Genomic DNA, 14051 nt, shown 5'->3' on the forward strand with positions numbered 1-14051 from the left:
ATGTTGGAAGTTGGCTGGATGGGAGGAATTGTCGCAAATGGAATGGGTAAGACGCCGAGTCAATCAGGGAGACTAGCACCTCCCAATTTACTTCACAACATGCTTCTGTAATATCAAAGAAAAACCCATAGAGTATGTATGCTTGTGAACTAATAATAAGCTCCTTGCTCCAAAGAACTACACTTATTTGACCTTTCAGATGGAATTGACAGTATAACAGTATAACAGAGCTTTATTTGTCATTCGGTACCAAGGTACCGAATGAAACTACATAGCAGTCATACAAAAAAAGAACACAAGACACATAACCCCAACACAAACGTCCATCACAGTGACTCCAAACACCCCCTCACTGTGATGGAGGCAACAAAACTTCCACTCTCTTCCCCACGCCCACGCCCACGGACAGACAGCTCGTTCCCGACCGACCCGCACAGTCCCCGCAAGGGGATGGAAGTCCCTGCGGCTGAGTCGCACTGGGCGCTGAAACGTCTTGCGGCCGAGCCGGGCGATGGAAGGCCCCGCGACCAAGCCTTGGCGAATGTGCACAAACTGTATAGCCATGAGCTCCAACTGTGTGCAATTTTTTAAGAGCACACTTGATATTGGAAACCCTTATGGCTATTATATTCATTTTGCTGCTTCCTGCCCCCCTCCACTGCCATGCATTTATTTGTCCCATAGTGCCATATCCTTTATTGCACCCCATCTGGATCAATCATCTTCTTGTGCTGGAGAAAGAAAGAACTGCAGATGCTGGTTTACAAAAAAGGACACAAAGTGATGGTGTAACTCAGCGGATCAGACAGCATCCCTGGAGAACATGGATTGGTGACGTTTTTGGGTTGGGACCCTTCAGGAAATGTCACCTATCCCTGTCCTCCAGGGATGCAGCCTGACCAGTACTGTGTCTTTTTTTTGTAAACCAGCATCTGCAGTTTCTTGTTTCTAGATTCTTATTGACTTTTTCAAATCAACCTTTTGGGGCAGTTTTTAATTTTGCACAACGGTGTGCCCCTGTTGGGACGGATGCTATATTGAACATTTACGATATGAACTATTTGAACCCTTTTAGTTAATAAGATAAAGCAAAGCAGAGGTTTTTTTTTTAACCAGGATGCTGCCTGGATTAGAGGGTTTCAGCTACAGGGAGAAGTTGGACAGATTTGGATTGTTTTTTTGTGGAATGTCAGAGGATGAGGGAAGTCTTGATAGGAGTATATAAAACGATGAGAGACATACAGAGGGTAGACAGCCATAACCTTATTTCGCAGGCTGGAAATGTCCAACACTAGAGGGCATAACTATAAGGTGGGGGGGTGGGGGGTGGGGGGTGGGGGGGGGGGGGGGAATATAATGAAGATATGTGGGGAAGGTTTTTTATATAGATGGTGGTAGGGTCTGAAACATTGCCAGGGATGGTGATGGAGTCAGATACAATAGTGGTATTTAAGAAACTTTTAGGAAGGCACATAGAAGTGATATATATCATGTGCAGGCAGATAAGTTCAGTTCAGCTAGGTATCATGTTTGGCACAAACATTGTGGGCCGAAGGACCTGTTCCTGTGCAGACCTGATACTGCTCTGTGTTCTATATTCCACTTTAAGTTTCTGCATCACTTCCTAATATTCCACTGGCAGAGTGGGCTGGCAGTGTGGTTGGAATATTAAGGCAAATGTATTGCATTGAAGCAAACCTGATCTAGTAATTGAATAAAACTTTGTCGTGGCTCAGTATGAAACTCGTGTTTAAAAAAATGGTATCCATTTCTCCTCTCTACCTCAGGGCTACTACAAACAGTGTCAGAAAGCAAAAGACTTGTTTCCTCATGCACGACTGGTAACTCTCTTTTCAAACATCGTGGACATTTACAAAATGCACAAGAAATTGCTATCCAGCATGGAGAAGAATTACAACTTAGAACAACCCCACTTGAGTGAGTTTGGTGTCTGCTTCACTGAGCAAGTGAGTGCTGATGAGCTATACCGATTCTCTTTTGACAGGTGTAAAATACACATAAATCCCTCCAGCCACAAAGTTGGCTGTTGAAATGTTCAAGAATTTTAAAACGGCTTCAATACTATGGACAATGCGAGCGAGCATGGCAAATATGTTGATGTTGGACATCTGAAATTTAAAAAAAGAGATTGTTGAAAATACTCTGCGGGACAAATGTGTAGGAAGGAACTGCAGATGCTGGTTTACACTGAAGATAGACACAAAATGTTGGAGTAACTCAGAGGGTCAGGCAGCATCTCTGGAGAAAAGGAGTTGGAGACGTTTCGAATCAGGCAGAAGAAGGGTCTCAACCCAAAACATCACCTATTCCTTTTCTCCAGAAAGATGGAAGAGAGGCGGGGCAGGGCAAAGCCTGGCAGGCAATATGTTTTGTCCTTTGTCCCGCCCCCCTGACATCAGTCTGAAGAAGGGTCTCGAACAGAAACGTCACCCATTCCTTCTCTCCCGAGATGCTGCCTGACCTGCTGAGTTACTCCAGCATTTTGTGAATAAATACCTTCGATTTGTACCAGCATCTGCAGTTATTTTCTTATACTTCTTAGGCAATAGGTTTATACATGTGAGGAGGTTTTTTTGATAGGCAGATGTTTGGACAAAGGCCGGAGGTAAAAAGGCAGAGGAGTGAGACTGAATGATCGAGGAGTTGCAATTTGTGATGCTAGAGGAAGGAACATAGCAAACAAATCCACAAGAGACCAACTGGGGATGGGAGCTGAGTATTGGTGCCACTGATGAAGAGTGCATCCTGTGAATTACATTTAAAGATAATGAACATTTTGCCTTTGCTTCTCCATCCCCATCTTTTCTTAGACTCACCTCTTCTGCATTCCATCCTTCTTTCAAAGCCATTTTACGGTTATGTGCCATCCCCCCCCAGAAGTCAGGCTTTGACTTTTCTTTATAATGCCTCACATCCTTAAAATCCATTGTGCTTCTCTAAACAATATCCAGCCTCCTTTCCAGAAATGCAAGCTGTTATTTTAATTCCCTGTGAGTATATAATGAACGATCTATCACTGATAGTTTTTGCTGTTATCAGGCAACTGAATTATCCTACCACATCCAGAGAGCAGTCCTGAACTACTATCTACCTCTTTGGACTATCGTTGATCGGACTTTGGTGACTTTACCTTGCACTAAACGTTATTCCCTTATGTATCTATACACTGTAAATGGCTCGATTGTAATCATGTATTGTCTTTCTGCTAACTAGATAGCGTGTACCAAAATCTTTTCACAGTACTTCGGTACACGTGACAATAAGCTAAACTGTACTGTACTGAATGGCTCTGCTCACCTCTGGTTCATCTCAGCTTCACCGACTGACTGGTCTCTCTTTATTTCTACTCGCAGATGAAAAGTTTCATGTTGTATTCTGAATACTGCAAAAACCACCTAGATGCCCTTGAGGAATGGTCTAAACTTGTAATGGTGGAAAAATATTCTTACTTTTTTGAGGTCTGTCGAATGCATCAACAGATGATCAACCTCACACTAGATGGGTTTCTGATTATGCCGGTGCAAAAGATTTGTAAATATCCACTACTGCTGAAGGAGCTACTGAAAACGACCATACCGTCCCACCCGTAAGTGTTAAACCTGATGCCCATTGACTTTAGTCGGCATGTATAAAAATGGGACGGATCCATGTAACAGAAATTCTATGAACAGAATATGAATAATTATCAATATCTGAATGTACGGAATGTAGAAATATGTTATCCAAAATAGTTTCCTTAATTACTTTGTTCACCATGACAACGAAATCTGCCAAACAATATTTTGCCACTCAGCAAACATTTCATTTCAACCTTACTTCAGTGAGATGGAGAAATTGACCCAGTTAATCTCTAGAAAAAGTGCTAGGCAAATTTAAAATTGCTCCATGCACCTAGATGAAGAATATTATTGTGTTGGCTGTGTGCCAAAAATCTGGGGATGTAATGCAGTCAGAAGCAGCCGGAGATTTTGATGATTAATCTGAATGCATTTTGAAACTAATTCCAATTGCTATCCATAGGATTTATTAGGAAGCAACTGAACATTAATTTCCAGTTATTCACAAAATGCTGGAGTAACTCAGCCGGTCAGGCAGCATCTCGGGAGAGAAGGAATGGGTGACGTTTTGGGTCGAGACCCTTCTTCAGACTGATGTCGGGGGTGGGACAAAGGAAGGATATAGGTGGAGACAGGAAGATAGAGGGAGATCTGGGAAGGGAAGGACAGAGGAGCTATCTGAAGTTGGAGAAGTCGACGTTCATACCACCGGGCCGCAAACTGCCCAGGCGAAATATGAGGTGCTGCTCCTCCAATTTCTGGCGGGCCTCACTATGGCACTGGAGGAGGCCCATGACAGAGAGGTCAGACTGGGAATGGGAGGGGGAGTTAAAGTGCTGGGCCACCGGGAGATCAGTTGCGTTAATGCGGACCGAACGCAGGTGTTCAGCGAAGCGATCGCCGAGCCTGCGCTTGGTTTTGCCGATATAAATAAGTTGACATCTAGAGCAGCGGATGCAATAGATGAGGTTGGAGGAGGTGCAGGTGAACCTCTGTCTCACCTGGAAAGACTGTTTGGGTCCTTTGATGGAGTTGAGGGGGGAGGTAAAGGGACAGGTTTTGCATCTCGTGCGGTTGCAAGGGAAAGTGCCCGGGGTTGGGGTGGTTTGGGTAGGAAAGGACGAGTGGACCAGGGAGTTACGGAGGGAACGGTCTCTGCAGAACGCAGAGAGGGGAGGGGATGGGAAGATATGGCCAGTGGTGGGGTCCCGTTGTAGGTGACGGAAATGTTGGTGGATGATATGTTGGATCCGCTGGCTGGTGGGGTGGAAGGTGAGAACGAGGGTGATCCTGTCCTTGTTGCGAGTGGGGGGAGGGGGAGCAAGAGCGGAGCTGCGGGATGTAGAAGAGACCCTAGTGAGAACCTCATCTATAATGGAGGAGGGGAAGCCCCGTTTTCTGAAGAATGAGGACATCTCGGAAGCCCTAGTCTGAAACACCTCATCCCGGGCGCAGATGCGGCGTAGACGGAGGAATTGGGAGTAGGGGATAGACTTTTTGCAGGGGACCGGGTGGGAGGAAGTGTAGTCCAGATAGCTGTGCGAGTCGATGGGCTTGTAGTAAATGTCCGTCACTAGTCTGTCTCCTGTGATGGAGATGTTGAGGTCCAGAAACGGGAGGGAGATGTCCAGTTGCTTGAAAAGATCTACTAAGTGTGTAGCCCTGTCAGCTGAGTTAACGATCTCCACTCGGCTGATAGGAAGAATACTTCAGGTGTCTACATGTGAGAAGGAGGAAAGTCCCTGTCCAAGGTTTCTGCTTTACAAGAATGAGGGGGGACCTCTTTGAAATGTACCGAATAGTGAAAGGTTTTGATAGAATGGATGTGAAGAGGATGTTTCCGATAGTGGAAGAGTGTAGAACTAGAGATCATGGCCTCAAAATTAAAGGACGTTACTTTGGGAAGGAGATGAGGATGAATTTGTTTAGTCAGAGGGTTGTGAATCTGTGGAATTCTTTGCCACAGAAGGCTGTGGAGGCTAAGTCAATGGATATTTTTGAGGCAGAGATAGCTAGATTCTTGATTAGTACAGATGTCAAGGGTTACGGGGAGAAGGCAAGTGAATGGTGTTAAGGGCTAGAGATAGATCAGCCATGATTGAATGGCGGAGTAGACTTGATGGGCCGAATGGCCCAATTCTGCTCCTATGACATGACCTTATGACCTTACTTTTGGTCATTATGCATGACTCTTGAGGATCATGCATGTGTATAGATATTATGCGAGGATTATGGCTAGGCTCCGTTGTTATGTTGTCTGTGGAAAACATTGTTTTATTAGTTACCACTCGTACTCAGCCCAAGGTGCTGGGTTATGAGCATCCATGTTCTCAGTGTTTCCGGCTTTAAAGCTCTGAAATAAACGCATAGCAAACTGAGCGAAAATGTAACGCCCACATTTTTCACTGAAATTAAAGGAAAAGCGGACCTCTCTCACTCATTTGCTTCCTTGAGTAAGGAGAAAGTGACAATAATGGATCTCTCTGGAAATAAAGAAACACAGACCCGTGGTAACAGAATAGCAAGGTTTCCGAACCGTTGTGAAGAAGGTTGATCCGTTGATCCAGGGAAATGAGTTCAAATTCCACCAAAGCATCAGGGAATTTATAAAACAAAAATCCTAAGAACCCAAGAAAATGACAGACCTGCCCTGCTGTTCTGTATAATCATAGCCGACCTATCCAGTTCTCATCTCCTTCCCTGGACCAGAGAGGGAGTTGAGACCAGGGGTAGTAGATCTGCCCCTCAATCCCCAACTGTTCAAATATTTTTCGAGTCCACTTAAGCACTCGAGTAAAACTGTGACATAAAAAAGTAGCAGCAATGGTGACCAGTAAACTATTGGACGGTTAAATAAACCTATCACATGTCCTTAAGGCAACAAAACCACCCATTCTTGTCGATCTGGTCCACATGCGATTTCAAGACCCATTACATTGAATCCTATGAATGATATCTGCATCTTGCCTCTTGAGGTAATTTTACGGTAATAGTGGACAGTGCGTTGATAAATTCTCTTCTTTATTCACTGAGGGATTGCTCGCATGTGGAAAAAGCTGTAATTGGCATGAGGGAAGTTCTTGACACGATAAATAGTGAGAAAGCAAAGGACGAGCAGGAAGATAAATTAAAAGCGTTTCAGATGACCGTTTCACAGTGGGAGGTAAAGACTGGGAAATTCAATCCCATTTTGCTATACTTGTACTTTAGCCTCCTTCAGTATGTTAAGATGAAATCTAGATATTTTAAGCATAGAAATTGGATTGGACATTTAGATGCATTAAAATATCATTGCACCAGTTTAACTCCCCATGAAAGAATTGCTAAATTGAGTAGAAAGAACATAGAACATAAAACAGAATGGTGCAACATGGGAACAGGCCCTTCGGCCCACAATTTCTGTGCCAATAACGATGCCTACTTAAACTAATCCCTTCTGCTTGTATGTGCTCCATATTCCTCCATTCCCTGCATATTCATGAGTCTATCTAAAACCCATTTAAATGCCGCAACTAACCCCAGTAGCATGTTTTGGTACTCATCACTCTCTGTGTAAAAAACTTGACCCACACATCACTTTTAAACTCTACTGCACCCTCTCCAAAGCCTTCTCATCCTTTTTATAATGGGGTGACCAGAACTATGCATAATACTCCAAATGCGGCCTAACCAAAGTACTATAAAGCTATCAATGACTTCCTGATTTTTAAACTTAATGCCCTGAACAATGAAGGCAAGCATACCAAATGCCTTCTTTAGGTATCACAAAATTCTGTTGTAACTCAGCAGGTCAGACAGCATCTCTGGAGAGAAGGAATGGGTGACGTTTCGGGTCGAGTCCCTTCTTCAGACTGATGTCAAGGGGGGCGGGACAAAGAAAGGATATAGTTGGAGACAGGAAGACAGTGGGAGAACTGGGAAAGGGGAGGGGAAGAGAGGGACAAAGGAGCTATCTAAAGTTAGAGAAGTCAATGTTCATACCGCTGGGCTGTAGGACAATGATGTGCTGTTCCTCCAATTCCTGGTGGGCCTCACTATGACACTGGAGGAGGCCCATGACAGAAAGGTCAGAGTGGGAGTTGAAGTGCTGAGCCACCGGGAGATCAGGTTGGTTAAGGTAGACTGAGCGAAGGTGTTGAGCGAAACGACCGCCGAGCCTGCGTTTGGTCTCGCCGATGTAGAGAATTTGACATCTGGAACAGCGGATACAATAGGTGAGGTTGGAGGAGGTGCAGGCGAACCTCTGCCTCACCTGGAAAGACTGTTTGGGTCTTTGGATGGAGTTGAGAGGGGAGGTAAAGGGACAGGTGTTGCATCTCCTGCGGTTGCAGGGGAAATTGCCTGGGGAGGGGGTGATTTGGGTAGGAAGGGACGAGTGGACCAGGGAGTTAGGGAGGGAACGGTCTCTGTGGAAAGCAGAAAGGGGAGGAGATGGGAAGATATGACCAGTAGTAGGATCCCATTGGAGGTGATGGAAATGTTGGAGGATAATTTACTAGATAAACTTCTCTAACTTTAGCTAGCTCCTCTGTCCATCTCTTCCCCTCCCCCTTCCCAGTTCTCCCACTGTCTTCCAGTCTCCAACTATATCCTTTCTTTGTCCCGCCCCCCCTGACATCAGTCTGAAGAAGGGTCTTGACCCGAAACATCACCCATTCCTTCTCTCCAGAGATGCTGCCTGACCCGCTGAGTTACTCCAGCATTTTGTGATACCTTTGATTTGTACCAGCATCTGCAGTTATTTTCCTACATAAAATGCCTTCTTTACCACTTTATCTAAGTGTATTGCTACTTTCAGAGAGTTATGGACTTGAACCCTAAGATTCTTCTCTACATCAATCTGTGGCAGGTCCTGGATTAACAGTATACTTTCCCCTTGCATTTGACAACCCAAAGTGCAACATCTCACATGTGTCCAAATTAAACTCCATCTGCCATTTTTCCATCTTATCCACAGCTGATCTCTATCCTGCTCTCTCCTTTGACAGCCTTCTTCACAGTCCACAAACTCCACTAATTATTGTGTTGTCTGCAAACCACTAGCCACCCATCTACTTTTTCCATCATAAAGATTTTTTGAAAGCATGTTAATCATCTAACCTACAGGTGAGTACAGTAGTTGCATTGATTTTGTGTGGCTAATTGCAGAGCTAACAACTGCTGCATTAGTGCCACAGTTATCTTAGTGAAGGTTATCAACCCTTAAAGGACCTCTGCACATGGCAGCCACAGTGAGCTGTCTAACATGTCATCATGGAGATCAGGAAGAAATGGCCTATTTACATGCTGTATAATTATGACTATCTTTTGAAAAAAAGATGTAAATACATGTTATTGAAAAGTAAGAGAAAAAGGTATAAATCCATCTGATTAATATGTCAAACAATAAACTTTATCTTGATTCCCTTCATTAACATCAAATGCTCCATGTCCACCCATTGTTTGTCCCCTTATTCATTTTGTCTTATACAGGACTATACATCAGTTTTCAGGGTCCATTAGCGACCGAAGGGGCAATCTGTGCACAGAGCCTGGGGATGTACTTGAGTCTTAAATTAATACATATTATATGTATTCGTTAAGCAGAAGAAGATGGAAGATGATCAGGGGGTGGAACAGTGATATTCTACAGGATTTTAGCATTGAGGAAGAGGAGGTGTTAGATGCCTTGGAGCAAATAAAGCTGCATAAATCCCCAGGGCCAGGTGAGATAAGCCCAAGATAGTTATGGAAAGCCAGAGAGGAGATTGCTGGGGCCTGATGGAGATATTTTCAACTTCACTAGCCATAGGTGAGGTATCAGCAGATTGGAAGACAACCATTGTGGTTCCTTATTCAAGAAGGCCGATAGAGATAAGCCAGGTAATGACAGATGGGTGAGTCTTACATCAGTGGTAGGAAATTGTTGGAAAGAATTTCAAGGGAAAATATTTATTTGCACTTGGGAAGGCAAGGACTGATTAGAGATAGTTATATTTGAGGGAAATCCTGTCTAACTAGTTTGAATCTTTTGAGGGGACAACAGTAAATTGATGAGGGCAGGATAGTTAATTTTGTCTGCCTGGATTTCATTGAAAAGGATTTTAACAAGGTCCCACATGTTAGTCTCATCCAAAACGTTAAACACCCTGGGATCTGGGGAGCCCTGCACAGTGGGTCCATAATTGGCCTAGTAATAGCAGGCAGTAATACAGGGATTGATTTTTTGATTGGAAGTCTGTGACTATTGACGTACCACAGGGATCGGTGCTGGAACCCTTTCATATTTGTGACATACATTAGCGACTTTGATGTCAATAGTCAATAGTCAATAGTCGTTTATTTGTTACATACACATAAATGTGTAGTAAAATGAAACATTACCCGCAGTTGAACAATAAGACCAATAAGATTAATCAATAAAAATGCAATAACACATACAATCACAACTAACACCAAACAAAAAGAAACATCCATCACAGTGAGTCTCCTCCAGTCCCTCCTCACTGTGATGGAAGGCCAAAAATGTCTTTTTCTCTTCCCTGCCGTCTTGTCCTGCGGCCAGGCTGTTGAAGTTGCCACGTCGGGGCGGTCGGGGCTCCCGATATTGAAGCCCCCACTGGACGGTGAAAGGTCCACGGCCTATTTCAGGCCGCGCCGGACGGTGAAAGGTCCGCGGCGGGCCGACCCAAGCCCCGCGATTCGGGACGGGCGAACACGCTGCCTCTGCCGCTGCCGGAGCTCCCGATGTCGGCCCCCACCCAGGGGCCTGCGGGCTTCCGACGTCCATGCGGCCCGCGCCGGAGCCTCCGGAGACGAGTCGCAGCCGTTCCCGCAGCATCCGCAGGCAGCCAGCGCCGCAGGTGGTGAGTCCGGGCCGCGGGCTCTGCAAACCAGAGCCCCAGGTGGTCCCAGGTGCATGGCCGGTGGTAGGCTGCAACGGGAACGGAGACACGACACAGAACAAAGGTCACGTCTCCGTTCGGGAGAGACAATGTTACAGTTCCCGTTCCTTTCCCTCCCCCCCCCCCCCCCCCCCCCCCCCCAAAACATAACATACAAACACTACACCATATTAAAACTACAATTCAGACAAAAACAACAAAAAACACAAAAGACAGACGGACTGCAGGCAAGCCGCAGCTGCAACGGCAGCGCTGGCTCCTCAGTGGCCAAGTAGGAGACATAATTAGTAAGTTAGCAGATGACACAGACAATTGAGGTGTTATGACTTGACATTGATCAACTGGACCAAGCAATGGGAGATAGAATTTAATCCTGACACATATGAGGTCATGTATTTTTGAAGGTCAAATAAGAGCAGTCCTATATATACACAGTAAATGATCCAGTCTTAGGGAGGGATGACAAACATGGGGGCCCTGGGGTACAAATCCACAACTCTCTGAATTCAGGTAGCACAGGTAGATGTGAATGAATGAATGAATGAATGAATGAATACGTTTATTGGCCAAGTATGTGCATATACAAATAATGTGCCTTGGTGCTCCGCTCACAAATGACAACACAAACATACAGTTAACAATTAAGAATAAAGCATAAACACATCAAAACAATAAGGATACACCATTACAGTCTAAACATGTGGGTGAAAATAAACCAGAGCAAAGAAGAGACTACAGACTTTGGTTATTGAGTAGAACTATCACTCATGGAAAAAAAGCTGTTTTTATGTCTGGCTGTGGCTGCTTTGACAGTCTGGAGTCGCCTTCCAGAGGGAAGTGCTTCGAAGAGTTTGTGGCCAGGGTGAGAGGGGTCAGAGATGATCTTGCCCGCTCGCTTCCTGGCCCTTGCCAGGAAGTGTACAGTTCGTCAATGGGGGGAAGGTTGCAGCTAACATCCTTCTCAGCTGTGCAAACGATCCGTTGTAGCCTTCGGATGTCGTGCTTGGTGGCTGAGCCAAACCGGACCATGATGGAGAAGGTGTGGACGGACTCAATGATAGCAGTATAGAATTGAACCATCATTGCCTGTGGCTGATTGTGTTTCTTCAGTTGCCGCAGGAAGTACATCCTCTGTTGGGCCTTTTTAACTGTGGAGTCGATGGTAGCCCCCCATTTAAGGTCCCTGGAGATGATGGTTCCAAGGAACTTAAATGACTCCACAGATGTGACTATGGTGTTGTTGATGGTGAGTGGGGGGAGGGGAGGGGGATCTCTTCGAAAGTCTACAATTAATTCCTCTGTCTTGAGAGCACAGGTTGTTGCGATGGCACCAGGACGCCAGCTGTGTCACTTCCCCTCTGTAGGCAGATTCCTCCCCATCCTGGATCAGTCCAATCAGGGTAGTGTCATCCGCAAACTTGAGGAGCTTGACAGAGGAGTCTGTGGAGGTGCAGTCGTTGGTGTAGAGAGAGTAAAGGAGAGGGGAGAGTACACAGCCTTGCGGTGCTCCTATGCTGAGGGTCTGCGGGTCCGAGATGTGCTTTCCCAGCCTCACATGCTGCTTCCTGTCCGTCAAGAAGTTGATGATCCACTGACAGGGATTCAGGCACAGTCAACTGGGAGAGTTTGTAGTGTAGTAGCTCTGGCACAATGGTGTTAAAAGCAGAGCTAAAGTCCACAAACAGAATCCTGGCATAGGTCCCCTTGTGGTCCAGGTGCTGGAGGATGAAGTGCAGGCCTAGATTGACTGCGTCGTCCACTAATCTATTGGCCCTGTATGCAAACTGCAGGGGGTCCAACAGGGGGGTTTGTGATGTTTTTCAGCTGGGCCAGCACGTCTTTCAAAGGTCTTCATGACTACAGAGGTAAGTGCGACATGCCAGTGATCCTTGTCTTTTTGGGTACAGGGACAATAGTGGAGACCTTGAAGCAGGCAGGGACAGTGCAGGTTTGCAGGGACTGGTTGAAAAATGTCTGTGTAGATCAGTGCCAGTTGTTCGGCACAGAGCTTGAGGGTAGAGGGGGAAACATTGTCCGGTCCTGGAGATTTCCGGCTTTTCTGTTTTCTGAATAGCCTCCACCTCCGCAATTTCTATTGTTAAACTGGAATGGTTAAACTAGATGTGGTGGAAAAGAGAGTGTATTGGATATTAGCTTTAATCGGCCGCTGTATGGAATATAAGAGCAAATTCATGATTTTCCAACTTTAGAAAACATTGGTTTGAGAACTGTGCATAGTTCTGGTTGCCTCACTAGAAGAAATATAACAGTGCTGGAGTGGTTTAAAAGGAGATTCGCCAGGATGTTGCCTGGATTGGAGCATTTCAGTTAAAAGGGGAGACTAGATACTGGTTTTGTTTTCCCTCAAGTAGGGAAGGCTGATGGGAGACTTTAATAGAGGTTTAGAAAATTATAAGGAGGATAGATATGTTAGACAATATGACTTTTTTTTCCTTTGTAGGATATGTATAATACAAGAGGGCATTATTTCAGGTGGGAGGTAGACGGTTTAGAGGAAACTTGAGGGGAGATCTTTTCACACAGAGCAATCTGAACTCATTGCCTGTAGGGATGGTGGAGGCAGATACTCTCACAACATTTAAGAAGCATCTAGACAATCACTTGACTGAGCAAAGCACAGAAATCTATGGGCTATATGTGAGTAAACAGAACTCGTGTAGATAAATACAATGGTCAGCATGGAGAAGGTGGGCTGAAACGCTTGTCTCTGTGATGACTCTATGGCTCCATGATGAAGGAAGTTGGTGAGAATGAATCAAATAGGTGTCTGGTATGAGTCAGCTTCTTGTTTTTTCTCAATTTACTGTTCAAAAGAACTATCACTGCTGACAAACTGCTTATCAGAGCCCTCTGTATATCACTGTTCTTGCAGATCTTGGATCCACAGAAGATTTTCCGTCATGTAGTTTGCCTTGATGAAGGTCACTGAAAATCTGCCATTGCATCTGCCAAAATCATCAGTAAACTCCAATACATTCAAAACCGCTGCCCGTCTACTCACCCACTCCCCGATCCGTGACCATATCACCCCCGTCCTTTACAAACTCCACTGGCTCCACATCCCCCAGAGAATCCAATACAAAATCCTCCTCATGACCTACAAAGCCCTCCATAACCTGGCCCCATCCTACCTGACTGACCTCCTCCACAGGCACACTCCCACCTGCACCCTCCGCTCTGCTGCTGCCAATCTCCTGTCGCCCCCCATCCGGACCAAACTCAGATCCCGGGGGGACAGGGCTTTCTCCATCGCTGCTCCCACCCTATGGAACTCACTACCCCAAACCGTCAGAGACTCCTCCTCACTCACCACATTCAAAACATCACTGAAGTCTCACCTCTTCAGCACTGCCTTCAACCACTGAAGGTCACCTCACCTTCTGTCTCCTTTCTCTGTTCGTTTACTTATTTATCTATTTATTCACTTCTCTATGTTCTAGAAATCCCTGTAAAGCGTCTTTGAGTGTTTGAAAAGCGCTATATAAATGTAATACATTATTATTATTATTATTATTGCTGATGTATTCAGCACAGCACGTTCTCTTCCATCTTCTCTTTGCAGCAGAAA

General features: G+C 45.3%; 1 protein-coding gene across 1 annotated transcript in view; it reads left to right on the forward strand.

Annotated features, from left to right (window-relative positions):
* The window catches only part of LOC144599218 (rho guanine nucleotide exchange factor 9-like), a 49968-nt gene that overhangs the window by 13425 nt on the left and 22492 nt on the right, over nucleotides 1–14051 (forward strand). Inside the window, exons 4-6 of the mRNA XM_078409975.1 lie at nucleotides 1788–1967; nucleotides 3375–3607; nucleotides 6612–6741. Coding sequence (XP_078266101.1) covers nucleotides 1788–1967; nucleotides 3375–3607; nucleotides 6612–6741 — 543 coding nt within the window. The remainder of the gene's footprint in view (nucleotides 1–1787; nucleotides 1968–3374; nucleotides 3608–6611; nucleotides 6742–14051) is intronic.

Source organism: Rhinoraja longicauda, chromosome 13, assembly GCF_053455715.1.
Source record: "Rhinoraja longicauda isolate Sanriku21f chromosome 13, sRhiLon1.1, whole genome shotgun sequence".
Lineage (NCBI taxonomy): Eukaryota > Metazoa > Chordata > Chondrichthyes > Rajiformes > Arhynchobatidae > Rhinoraja > Rhinoraja longicauda.